We start from the raw sequence: 14,175 nt of genomic DNA, 5'->3' as shown, positions 1-14,175 counted from the left end.
CAAAGGAGCCGACATTATCAGTTTTGCCTTAAAGGAACATAACACTACTTAGATGCAGACATGACAATTCAGACGTTGGCAAAAAGGAAATGGGTCGCATAGTTGCATATATGATATGGCAAGCGGCGAATGGGGTAGAGGGGTACCTAGAACTGTCAACATTCCACCTGACCCCACTCCGCCCGAGGGTTTACTTAATTACTGTGGCTCTTTTAGAATTATCTGGTATATTTTTGTTATCCTAGTGTGATAATGTGGAATGTGCTCCTGAGTTTTCTATCTAGGTGAACGGTAGAACTTTGCCAGCACAATATATGCAAATGAAGAAGGAGACTAAATAGGTTTTTTGTTATATAAGTTGCAGATTTGGATTAGTGGCTGGAAAAAACATTTTCATTGTGGTCCTAATTTCATAGAGTGAAATATCCCAATTTGTTGGCAGTATCGACCAGTATCAACACAGGAGAGTATGTGTTTTCTTGACAATATGCAAGCAGAAAGTTAGAATTGAAGCAGTGATGGTATGAATTTAGTACACAACAGCAATTGAAAAGTGATAAAATCACTCCCTTACCATCCCAACAAAATCATATGTAGGATGATCAATATATACGGACATATAATCGTTGTACCGAAGCCCAGACCCTCTCTGCTATAATTGGCCGTAAATATCAGTCGTCAACTGGTCACCCTCATCACTTACCAAAAGTTACATTGGAAACGAAAACGTGTTACAGGTTGGCTTTCCTGTATTTCATTAAAAATTTCAAGTCGAGGAAACTGAAACCTTGAACCATAATGGTAATGCATTCATCTCATTGTCGATATTTTCTTTTGGTATTCATTGAATCGAAAATACATTATAAATAGTTGTTCTAAAGTCAGTCGACAGTCGCCTAGTAACTCAGTCTGTAGTTCAGCATTGGCCACTTGTCTCGTATGTAGGCCAGCCTATGCATTTGTACCAGTTGCACGATTTCAGACGACAGTTACACATAAGGGCCCGACATTCTGTGGTAGGCTAAATTACTTAGCCTAAGTTTATAGCAAGCTTCCTTTTCAATGCAGACACATCCTTCATACAAATGTACTGTAATAAAGTGGATACAACTGTAGAGTACCCATGCAAATTTGAAACTGCACTTCACTGGTTCAATGGCAGTCATTAAACAAACAATGCCTAGCCTATGCTCTATCACGGGACAAACTAAAACGAATGACAGCGAATGACCGAATGACAATTGACTTTGTACAGGGTTAATTATCATTCGCAAATGACAGCGAATGACAACGAAGGACAGTGTTGAGAAGAGATAGAATGATTAATGCGGTTATTGGTTTTCTGCGCAAAAATGATTTGAGGAAAATCGCATGTTACGTGGTTGCAGGGTTTTGGTGTAATTTACGGATAGAAACCACGGAAAGTTTTTGTGTGAAAATGCGCTTGAGTACTGTGCTTTTTACCTCTGTAGATTTATATAGAAAGATAACTGAAGCCGATTCAAGATTATAGTATTTTTAGTTTCTATCAATTAATATCGGAAAAATGACGTTAAATTTACTTTTTAAAATCAGACTAACAATTTCGCTTACTATAAGGTGCGTTTGTATCTTGTCCGTACTTTACTAGATCTAGATACCCACGAAGTCTGAACTGTGATACCCGGTTGAAGCAAATGTCTGTGCTGTCATTATTGTCATTCGTTTTAGTCAACGCAATTTTTTAGTGTGTCCAACATATTGTCATTCATTATGTGTAACGCAATTGTCATTCGTTTTAGTAACACCCCTCTATCACCACCAAGACTGTGCCTCCACATCAGGATGGAGGCTTAGTGGACTTAAACATTAATCTTTGTAATCTGTACATGCTACCAACAATAAGTTGATGAAGTATACGATAGTATAGTGAAGGCTTCATAATTAACGCACCCCCGTAATTGATGCACCTTCAATTATTACTAGCAACGAAACAGCAGGCCACCTAAACTTTTTGCAGTCAAGCAGAATTACATATTTCATGAGTTTGAATCCATTTCAGCTATTTGCTGACCAGATTGTGGTAATTTTTAAGCGTTTAACACCCTCCCCCAAGTTTTGCACATTTTTTGGGCATTTGGAAATCCTACACCCTACAAATAACCAACATTACCTCAATATGATAACATTACTATCTGGGACCTGACCTGTCTGAGCTTAGAGGCTCAGAGCATAGCAAACAGCATCTAAAGTCAATGGATGTATACTAAGGCCTACACTACAGTTAGCTTATCGACGAATGTGTCAATTTAGGGGTATGAAAGAACTTGACACGGCAGACATTTTGTGGTCAAATTCTGCTCAATTGTACTGTGCATAAGCACAGAACCTTAAATATTTTGAGATCATAACATTTCTGAGGAATTACACATCTGAAAAACACATACAGTTGAGTGATTTGGATTTTTTCCTTGATAGACATTGTTGATCTAATCCTTAAGTGCATCAATTATGAGCCCACCATGCTACTACTAGCCTAAGTATTATGAAATAATAGATATCATCATTTGCTGTTTTACATATTATGAGTAATCTCTAGTTTGCTAATCTTAGTTCTGCATTTAAGATATCTAGTCAGGTATTAAAGAAGTCAGTATTATGCCACAATTTTTCCAGTACATTTTTGAGACTACTTTAGAAGACCTTTAAAATTCATGTTAGATTAGTTGAAACTACATTACAAGTGATGGAGATTTCAAATGCATACTCTTATATTCTTCCAATCTTTGCCACCAAACTGCACCTTTACAATACAAAATTGCTTCAGGTAAATGGTTAAGACTATCTTCCTTGCATTGGCTTCAATTGAACAGAAATGTTTTGATTTCGATCACAGACATATGCTATGTAATATGGTGTAAATTTGGTTTATTTAATACAATATGGTTTAAAATTTAATTTTGCTATGTAGTATAGTGTAGTGTTCAAGCAAGAAGAGGCCCACGAAGATGGTATTTGGACTGTTGCTTGGGCCAAGAGTGATAAAGATGGGATGGAGAATATTGTGACTGGATCTTTAGATGACATGGTCAAGTGCTGGCATTGGTGAGTTACTTCATACATAATGCTAAAAAGTGCATTTGTGCACAAACACACTCCAGTCTCATGGTTCATAGATGATTACAGAAATGTAAATTAACTTGTTACTCACATATGAAATATTGCTGGTAACTGGTGAACATTTAAGTTATGTCATTGCAATCAAACAATGTTAGCATGATTGGGAAACTGAACAGTCAATAATTTCTCCATAGCTAAAGCTTGTTGATATTGGACATTTAAAGGATAGTCTACCGGAAAATATATTTCTGACTAAGGAAAGAGGAACTTTCTAAGCATCTTGGTGAGATTTACATTCAATTTCTACATAGCATTATCGATATATTGAAAATGGAATTGTCACAAATTGTACCATTTCAGATTAAATTGAAGAAAACAGTTGTGATGTCAAAGTTTTACACTGGCAGCAAAATGTTTGTTTTCTTTATGTTTCACTTATTTTTTGACATTGAAATGAATTGAAATGAAATGAAATGAATTGAAATGAAATGGAATGAATGAATGAATTGAAATGAATTGGATAACAACTTTGCCTAAAGGGGATGTTAAGTTAGCACTTTCTCAATATACAGTATGACTATTGGTTTATTTTGAGAATTTTGAAGTACTTAGGGAACTCTTCGTAAATTTTATAGGAAAACTTGTCATTGTGCTTCTATGAAATCACCATGCCTGCCTCCAGTTCACTTTGGGTACAAAACATAATGACCTCAATTGATGTTATCTCAAAAATGATAGGTAGGAATTGCATACAAATTCCACCTCCATACACAAACAAATGTTCTTTATAGGAACAGATTTGATGGATATCCTGAAGAAAACAGCTTATGCAAATTGTACAGTTTTTCTCATAGACTCCAAAAAATAAATTGTTTGCATACAGTGTCAAGTATCTAAAATGAGTGTGATGTACTCTGCGTAACTGTGATGCTTGGTGACAATAGTTGTGAGGACACAGTTTAGTTCATCAATAGTAAAAATTTATAAAGTATTCAGAATATATCTACATTCAGTTGTACCATTTTTTAAATAGTCAATAGTTTGGTTTGGATCTTCTTTAAAGAGATAGCCAGCAGCAATGAAGTTTTAAGAACAAGTTAGATGTCAATTGTAAAAAAAAAAAGGTGTGTGCATTAGTTAGGGACATTGATGCTCTAAGATGGAGTTGACCAATCAAATTGTTGCTTGTGTACATGTTTCTATATTCTTCATATTTTACATTAGGGAAAATGATGAGCTGAAATTGAGATGGACTTTAGAAGGTCATCAGCTTGGTGTTATCTCAGTGGACATCAATCCAACAGGCACAGGTGAGCTGGAAATGACATCTTCTTTAATTTTGTACAGTTTTAAATATAGTAAAAGGAAAGTATGAGCAGTGTTTGTCCTGACATGTTCACACAGTGAGAGACATGACATTGCAAACACAAGGAGCTGTTTTAAACTACACTGTATGTTCTTATTGTACATTGCCTATTGATGCCATACTCAGGTGACATTGATCAAACTTTACAATTATTTGATTGTCTCTTGTCTTTGCTAGTGGCTGCATCAAGCTCTTTAGACAGTCACATAAGGCTGTGGGATCTGGAAGTTGGGCAGCAAATGAGATCCATCGATGCTGGACCAGGTAATTTATATATACATTTGAATGTCTACGAAGATATCTACACACTCTAGATTTCATGTCACATGATTTGACCTGAGTAGGCTGAGTTTTTTCTTTTTAATGTCAACCCAGTATCAAAGTCAGACTCTGGATTCAATCTCATTGAGGGAGCAAGTTTCATCGAAATCAATGTTTTAAACAGACTTTGCTTACAAACAACATACGATGAATGTATATATGTACCATTGTGACAGTGTGCTACTTGATATTATGACTGATGTATGTATGTATGTATGTATGTATGTATGTATGTATGTATGTATGTATATGTGATCTTCCCGCAAGCAGGAACTCGCGAAAGAAGCCATGGAGGCTTGTAGACTCGCAAGCTGACCGAAGCCAATAATGTGGGGAGAAAAATAATTTTGGTTGCCTGAGAACTAAGTATGAGCAGATCTGATAAGATTTGGGTGGGAGTAGCTACAACCCTGCAGCAATATGCCAGTTCAAGTCCTGGGGATATAGGGAAAAGAATAATGTATTTTCATTTTCATAATATACGTAGGGAGAATTGAAGCCTTCAAAAGGGTGATATTATTTTCCCTTGCAGCCCTATCTGGGTTTTGAAGCCCCTGAGTATGGAGGATTTTTAAATGCTTGGTTTGGATTCATACCACCTTAATATAGTTCTGCCTTGCAAACAAAAAGTAGGACAACATACTGTACGGTCTGTACCATTCACTCACTGGTCAATAGGCTAGATATCTCATATAAGCATGAAAAAACAAAATTTCAGAAGGGGTAGAATAAGTGCAGAAAAGTGCTATTTATTCATGAATTTTTGTTGGAAGCTTGAACTTTTTGTTCGGTAGTGTTGTGGTATCTCTAACATACAGAAGAACATTATCACATCTGTGTTACTATTTGTAAGAAAATGAAAGAATTTTTGCTAAAAGAAAACCCCTGATTTGTACTGTAATATGGACCTTTGCAATGGCAGGGATAGATGCTACAGAAGGAGGTGGCAAACCTTGCCCTATCAGGGCTAATCCTGTCTTCTTTAGGAGAAAAGGTCAGCAGTTGATGCTAGCATGATGAGTGGTCTTTATTGAACTTTCATTAAGGGAATTGGTTTAATGTCAAGCTTCACTAGTATCGTTTGGAAAGATCCTCACTTTTCCAACACCCTAATTAATACATCAAAGGCAGGCAAAAGCAGTAATGAAAATCAAAGTTTGATAGCATTCATTTGAGGTAATTTCCTTGCAAACTTGCTCCTATTACAAATTGCTTGACACAAGACAAAGCTGAATGACAGGTATTTGTCTTCAGGTATGGTTTTGTAGTATTGGACTTGGAGGCCAAACTTATTCCATATTTTATCCTTGGTTTCAATGGACCTCTACGAAGGCTTTATGTTACTTGTTTGTTCAAATGGAAATTTGAGTCTCGTTAGAGACTACAAAGTACTAATGTACATGCTTTCAGTTTCTCATACGTGGCCAGTGTCTAGTTCAAGGGGAATTTCAGTTGCATTTACAAATTGGATCCAGCATTGTAGTCATTGCATGTAGTCTATGTAGATATAATATGCTAGTTGTTTGTTTGTTTCCTTGTTGAATAAAGTTTGCAGTGGATCGTGAAAATTGCTTTCAATTTCCTTGTTTTGAGTTGAAAAATGAAAATATCAAAGATAATGTCTAAATCTCAATAGTTCTTCCATATAGAAAAATGATCCATCCATAGAAATGTACAAAGACTTTCAATATTACCATTTCAGCTCGCATCATATCATCGCTGCTTTATTTAATATTTAGGCAGGATTTAGCTATTAACTTCTATGAAAATTGACAGGGTTGTGTTATTCCTTGTTCTATATATCTTAGAGTCACAAATGTGATAAATAATGTAATGAATAATTTGTAGGTAGCAATCCTGTATTTTTTTATGATTTCCATTCCTTTTGTTACCTTTCTCCTCCTCCACCCCCCCCCCACCTTTTTTCCCCTTTAATGTATGTTGTCGTGTTCAAATTCAAATATCTATGCAGTTACTGCGATTGATAACCCAGCTGTTGTAGCATAATCTGAATTGATTTGTCACAGCTTCTATGTTTTTTTATTTGCAGTTGATGCTTGGACGTTGACCTTTTCTCCTGATGGGAAGTTTCTGGCGTCTGGCAGTCATAGTGGTAAAATCAATCTCTTTAAGGTGGATGATGGCAAGAAGGAGTCATCTATGGATACCAGGGGAAAGTTCACTCTTAGTATAGCATATGTAAGTTCATTCTAATAAATAGTCCATTAATATCGAAACTACTTAGAACTTAGAGGGTGTAGTTACTGTTACTTTTCATTGTTCTTTTCCATTACTTGTATGTGTTTCCTTGTATACTAGTGGTTTTTCTACATCTGTATGTCCACGTCTACTTTGATATCAAGTATTACATCATTTTATGGGTAGTCATGTGTGCATTTTGTTGTGGATAGAAAAAGACATACTGTACAGCTTTAATGACCGGGTAGGTTTAACAAAAAGAAAGAAAGAAACATATATATCTTTAGAGAATATTGAGATCTTGTCTTTCGTTAACCCCACAGAGCCCAGATACAAAGTTCATAGCGAGCGGAGCCATTGATGGAATTGTGAATATTTTTGATCTACAGACTGGAAAGCTCCTTCACACTTTGGAAGGTAAAACATGTTGAATTTTAAATATGTATGGTAAAGTTTTAAACACTCTGTAATGAACTGTATCCTTTACGTTATACAAATTTTAGCCTTGCCTTGTTATTTTTGTCATTAAATGGCAATTCACTGTATTTTGGACAATGTTCAACTGATCCACAGTGTAAAACTGAATGTGCACAGAGTGCACTGCCCACTGGAATTTGCATGCTTAAGACTATGACTGATCAAGAATTTAGCAGTGTTTAGTCGCATCAGTGTCAGTAAGGGAAGTTCAACATTTCTCCCATTTTGCAGTTGGCGGTGTGCGGTGGTCCACGGCGAAAACCGCCAAGCTTTAACATATGTAGCCAATCAGATGAAAGTATATTTTGTATGTGACATAGAAGAGCAATGGTTATTGACAGCAAATGGTCCTCGTATTGGCTAGTCATCTGTTCAGTGTGAGGAGGTCATTTGTAAGACTCTGGCTGTTCAGGACTATTGAAAACTAGGTCACAAAAGTCGATTCTTCTAAGAAAGGAAAGTTTGTATGTGACCTAACCAAGCAATGGTTGTTGACAGAAAACGGTCCATGTATTCACTCATCAGTCAGTCAATTATAAGACCCTGGCTTCTCATGACTATTGAAAGCTATGTCACAAAAGTCAAGTTGAGTCACGTCGCCTTCAGTTGGGGTAGTGTGAGCACGTTTAACAGGGACACAAAGTGGTTGCAAATTAAACTCCAGAAAGTTATGAAATGACCAGAAACATCAAGTTGCAAAAAGTATTATTGTGTATATGATAGCAATGACCTGAATGGCATCTTCTCTCTAGGTCACGCTATGCCAATCAGGTCCCTCAGTGTGTAGATGATAGTAATGACCTGAATGGCATCTTCTCTCTCTAGGTCACGCTATGCCAATCAGGTCCCTCAGTATGTATATGATAGTAATGACCTGAATGGCATCTTCTCTCTCTAGGTTACACTATGCCAATCAGGTCCCTTAGTGTGTAGATAATAGTAATAACCTGAATGGCATCTTCTCTCTCTAGGTCATGCTATGCCAATCAGGTCCCTCAGTGTGTAGATGATAGTAATGACCTGAATGGCATCTTCTCTCTCTAGGTTACACTATGCCAATCAGGTCCCTCAGTGTGTAGATGATAGTAATGACCTGAATGGCATCTTCTCTCTCTAGGTCACGCTATGCCAATCAGGTCCCTCAGTATGTAGATGATAGTAATGACCTGAATGGCATCTTCTGTCTAGGTTACACTATGCCAATCAGGTCCCTTAGTGTGTAGATAATAGTAATAACCTGAATGGCATCTTCTCTCTCTAGGTCATGCTATGCCAATCGGGTCCCTCAGTGTGTAGATGATAGTAATGACCTGAATGGCATCTTCTCTCTCTAGGTCACGCTATGCCAATCAGGTCCCTCAGTATGTATATGATAGTAATGACCTGAATGGCATCTTCTCTCTCTAGGTTACACTATGCCAATCAGGTCCCTTAGTGTGTAGATAATAGTAATAACCTGAATGGCATCTTCTCTCTCTAGGTCATGCTATGCCAATCAGGTCCCTCAGTGTGTAGATGATAGTAATGACCTGAATGGCATCTTCTCTCTCTAGGTCACGCTATGCCAATCAGGTCCCTCAGTATGTATATGATAGTAATGACCTGAATGGCATCTTCTCTCTCTAGGTCATGCTATGCCAATCAGGTCCCTCAGTGTGTAGATGATAGTAATGACCTGAATGGCATCTTCTCTCTCTAGGTCACGCTATGCCAATCAGGTCCCTCAGTATGTATATGATAGTAATGACCTGAATGGCATCTTCTGTCTAGGTTACACTATGCCAATCAGGTCCCTTAGTGTGTAGATAATAGTAATAACCTGAATGGCATCTTCTCTCTCTAGGTTACACTATGCCAATCAGGTCCCTTAGTGTGTAGATAATAGTAATAACCTGAATGGCATCTTCTCTCTCTAGGTCACGCTATGCCAATCAGGTCCCTCAGTGTGTAGATGATAGTAATGACCTGAATGGCATCTTCTCTCTCTAGGTCACGCTATGCCAATCAGGTCCCTCAGTATGTATATGATAGTAATGACCTGAATGGCATCTTCTCTCTCTAGGTCATGCTATGCCAATCAGGTCCCTCAGTGTGTAGATAATAGTAATAACCTGAATGGCATATTCTCTCTCTAGGTCACACTATGCCAATCAGGTCCCTTAGTGTGTAGATAATAGTATTAACCTGAATGGCATCTTCTCTCTCTAGGTCATGCTATGCCAATCAGGTCCCTTAGTGTGTAGATGATAGTAATAACCTAAATGGCATCTTCTCTCTCTAGGTCACGCTATGCCAATCAGGTCCCTCTGCTTTTCTCCTGACTCTCAACTTCTGGCTACAGCCTCAGATGATGGACACATTAAAGTGTATGATGTGTAAGTCTTTAAAATTTTTGCTTTAAATATACCTATGCTGCTTAAAAACTTGAACGATTGAATACAACAGTGATTTCAAATCAAGGGTTACTTTTGATAAAGTTGCTTGACCATTGATGAATATTGCATAATGTGGGAAATGCACAATTTCATATTCTTATGGCAAATACTTTTAGGGTTCCATAAATAGTAAAAAAAATTGCAAGGTTTCATGCATCATGTGCGATATTATTTTCTTAGAGACAGTTAAATTTTTCAAACAAGAAGTGATGGTCACTTTACTTAAGTTTAAATGGAAAAGGCTGTCTACATTGAAGTCAGTTTTGTATATTCTTGGTGTATGTTGGGAAGGAGACAATCGAGTAATGTATAGATGTACAAAGTGTATACATTTCTGCTGACAATATCTGATTGGTTTTTTGTCCGTCTGCAACCTATTCAGTTTTTACTCTTTTTGACTTTGTACATAGAAATTCACTTCAGTTTGCATCTCTGGTCAAATTATAAATGCACAAGGTAAACTTTTATTTCAAATGATAAATCTGTGGAAACAATTGTCGATTAAGACGGAAGGAGTCTCTTGGTCGCCAGATTCTCAGTTTGGTTCTGTAAGACTGAAAGACAGGATTGAAGGAATCTACTTTGACCTACAACTGGGGAAGTTATGTATTATTGTGCACACATTTATGGCTACTATTGAAGGATGTAGTAACAAACATGTTTTTTTTTAATTATTCTTATTTTATTTTTATTTTATTAAGACAACATGCAAATCTGGCTGGAACATTATCAGGTCACGGATCTTGGGTGCATAGCGTCCATTTCTGTCCGGACAACACACATTTTGTTTCAAGGTCAGTATTTTCTTAAAAATATCAATGTCTTTTCATAAAAATAGTTTAGAGTCTGGTAATATTTTCACTTGGGAATGAATGGAAATGGGATTTACCCTTTTTCCTGTGAGAAGTGGTGAAAATTTGAGCCCTGAGCCCAACTCTCTCTGCTTCCACCTCAATGTACATGGCCACTTGTTTCCAAAGCTACAATTTTTTATGCCTCTCTTTGCAAGTACAGTCGTATGTTAAAAACATAAATAACCTATCTGTAACTAAATGTTTCTTCTTTTGTGATATGTCTGTGTCTCTTTAATTTCCTAGTTTCTCTTTTTTTTTTTCTCTTTTTTGTTTATTGTTTCATTACTTTTCATTTCTTCCAGTTCGGCTGATAAAACGGTCAAAGTATGGAATGCTGGCACAAGACAGTGTGTAGCAACATTCTATGATCATTTAGAGCAGGTGAAGTTTTTTTCTTTCATTTTCTTAAAAGATTACACAAAAAGATGCAAAAACAGTCTCACATTGAGTTATGAAAACTATCGTTTAGTCAGCTAAGATGAAATTTCAAACAGATTTCATGTACCATTTGTGAGATGCTCGGTTAGGGAAGGCCTAAGAGTATTATATGAAGCAACCCAATGTAAATGGTGGCATATGTTCACTGACTGTGCAAAGGCATGCCACCCCTATCGCCATTTTAAATGTGATTATGAGGAAATCCCTCAAAAATAGTTTAACTGTCCACTGAGATGATTTATTAACTTTCATCAAAGTCTGGTGGATATTTTCTCTGTCACATCTATCAAGAGTTGCAGTGAGTTTGTACTCTTTCTGGTAATCTCAGTCATAGTTACCAGAACTTGTACTCATCCTAGTGGGTTTGTACTCATACACTCAACATATTGGTAATCTAGTAAAGAAAGGTACACAGTTACATACTCAAGCTTAGAGCCTTGTACTCATACCAAGAGATATTGTACTGTTGCTCAGGCTGTTGTACTCATACTATAAGAACTTTATTATATTAGAATTCAAATGTGTCACCAGGAGCCTTGTATGGAAAATTTGTTCCATAGGAATTTTTTTTACCTTTGACACGTTCAATGGTACCTGCTCAAACTTTGTCAATAGATTCTAAGATAAGAAATGTTTCAAAATGTAAGTGTTGACAAAGATTAAGCATTCTCCAAATATTTGGAACTCAATAACTGGGCAAACAATCCCACTCCTTCCCATGACTCCTCACTTTTGTTTGAAACTTCCTGTCTAATCTTGTTACTATGTTCTGATTTGTACCCAAGGTATGGCAGGCAAAATACAACGCAAACGGATCAAAGATTGTTTCAGTTTCGGACGACAAGGCCATACATATCTACGATTGCCCAATTTGAGCCAGAAATATGACTGGCCCGGGCCCCCCCTAGTGGCAGGAGAACGTAACAGCTTCCAGACATTTGCTGAGAAAAATTTCTGTACAGCAGCCTGCTTGGTAGTTCTGTAAATGTAAACTTGAAACTTCAGAGCATTTTAGAGTGAACTTTCAGTAATTACAAAAAAATAATATCATTCTCCACGTAAAGGTTTACACTTCCAGTTTTCGTTTTCCTTTATGACTGTAGAAAGTATATATATTGCAGTGAAAACAACATGCAAGGTTCTCATGACTAGTTTCAACTTGAAATGTTGCTCTTATGATAAGGAGAACCCTTTTATTCTCAATAGTCAAGTTTTAAACTTCCAAAACCAAGTATGGCTTGCAGTAGAGCAGTCTGGTTTCGTGGCCGTTTAGGGTGAATTTGAGCTTCAAAGTGTTTGGAGAGAATTCTCAGTTACCGTAAAGAAACTCCATACTCTATATGAATTATAGTTACACCTCAACCTCTTTGATTTTCAGGACATTTTGAAGAGTAATATTGCTGTTATAAACTGTTACAGTAATGAGGCCATTTAATTTGGACCGTCAAACATGACATGTAAAGTTTTCAGTTGAAATATACTTCAAAAAGGGAAAGCCTCAAATAGTGAGACTGTTTGCATTGGAGGGAAAGCTCTTCCAATATTTTGTTGGAATTCAGGCAAAAAGAAAACACTGGACTCGATTATTGTGAGGATCTCATTGTAAATGCCAAGTCGACATATTAGGTAGTGTTTGTATTGTCGGAGATGTCACACTACAGGACAGGAGACTCCATCACAGCACAATGTGGGACTCCAGCCTAAATGGAGCAAAACAATGTGAAAATCAATCCAGGACTCAAGTTTTTTCTTCTTTTGGGTGGAGGGGGGGGTTGTGTGTGGGGGAATTTTCAGAAATGAAATCCTAATGTATTTCATCAGCTTGGCTGGACAAATATTATGGAAATAATGGAAGTTTTAAAAAAGGCCTATTTAGTTTGATGTATGCGATTAATACTGACAGGGAGAAATGTCTGTAGGTATGTGAGAGCCTGGGCAGGGTAATTGTCTTCAATTTCTGTAACAGGTTTTCATTAGCTTTTATACAACTAGATCACATTAGTCGTCATGCCATGACTTGACTGGAGACCTTGAAGACTAGAGATGTAGGTTGAATATATGTATTGTTGAAGTTTGAGGTGCCTAGCACACAAAGTTTGCTGCCCTTACATCGTTATTTTTTAAATATTAGTTCTACCCTGAAGGATATTGAAGGTGTTTTTGAGGATATTTGGTTTCATTATTATATCTCTTTAATGTAAGGTCAGTGCCTTAGCTAAATACTGATATGTATCATGTCTTTTGTGATTAAAAGATAAGATACATTCAACAATCGCCAATGAAGATAGATAAAGAATGCTCCATAGGTATCAAATAGTCTTGACAAGTACCACATTAGGAAATTTATACTTGGAAGTTTTGACTCCTTCCTGATGTGCAAGGTGTCCTGGACACATGATCTGAGTACGGAGCACATCCGTTGGGCTTTCCATGTTCAGATTACCATGTTGAAAAACTTTGGAAAAAGCATATAAGAGGAAAGGGCCATGATTGTGTACTACCTAGGAGCATGTAAGGATCAGTTGATGGAATTTTCCAATCCCATTATGTCATTCATTATACTTCAAACTTGGCATAACCTTTCTGTTAATTTCATAATGCTAGTCTGCATAATTTTCCATTTCAGTGCAAATGGGCCAAACTTCAAAAATGGTCTTGTAAATGTATTTTGTAAAAGGAAAATAAAAAAGACAAAAATAAAAACAAAAATTGTGTGTGTTTTTTCTTTTTCATCTGTTGTCTGTTACAAATACTTTCAACTGGCAAGTTCTTGTCACGAGCTTCCATCGGTCTACTTATTCAAATTCTTTTTCTTTTCTTAAATATTAATTCTGTTCAATAAACTGTCCAACCCTAGACAAGGTGTTAGCACATTTTATCCACCCACACATTCTAACCCCTCTATCCCCACACACATTCTATCCCCTCTATCCATACACATTCTATCTCAAGTAAGTTACATTCTTCCTGCAATTATGATGAGCTT

The 14,175-nt window shown here is 36.8% G+C and overlaps 1 protein-coding gene across 2 annotated transcripts; it reads left to right on the top strand.

The window, feature by feature from the left end:
- The first annotated feature begins 644 nt into the window (after window positions 1–644).
- Window positions 645–13,898, top strand: LOC139980171 (uncharacterized). Of its 2 annotated transcripts, XM_071991620.1 has the most exons (11): window positions 645–801; window positions 2,951–3,084; window positions 4,324–4,409; window positions 4,643–4,729; window positions 6,837–6,985; window positions 7,309–7,402; window positions 8,724–8,742; window positions 9,763–9,837; window positions 10,599–10,691; window positions 11,054–11,132; window positions 11,975–13,898. In XM_071991620.1, exons 1-11 carry the CDS (start codon window positions 799–801, stop codon window positions 12,062–12,064), a joined length of 909 nt encoding a protein of 302 aa, XP_071847721.1. In that variant the 5' UTR covers window positions 645–798; the 3' UTR covers window positions 12,065–13,898. The 2 variants fall into 2 exon arrangements, with proteins under 2 accessions (XP_071847721.1, XP_071847720.1); XM_071991619.1 differs by lacking the exon at window positions 8,724–8,742 and having other exon boundaries at window positions 9,744–9,837.
- Window positions 13,899–14,175: the final 277 nt, after the last annotated feature.

The sequence above is a fragment of the Apostichopus japonicus genome, chromosome 14, assembly GCF_037975245.1.
Source record: "Apostichopus japonicus isolate 1M-3 chromosome 14, ASM3797524v1, whole genome shotgun sequence".
NCBI classification, from domain to species: domain Eukaryota; kingdom Metazoa; phylum Echinodermata; class Holothuroidea; order Aspidochirotida; family Stichopodidae; genus Apostichopus; species Apostichopus japonicus.
The sequence above is the reverse complement of the archived record's forward strand: the minus strand, read 5'-3'. Positions and strand labels throughout refer to the sequence as shown.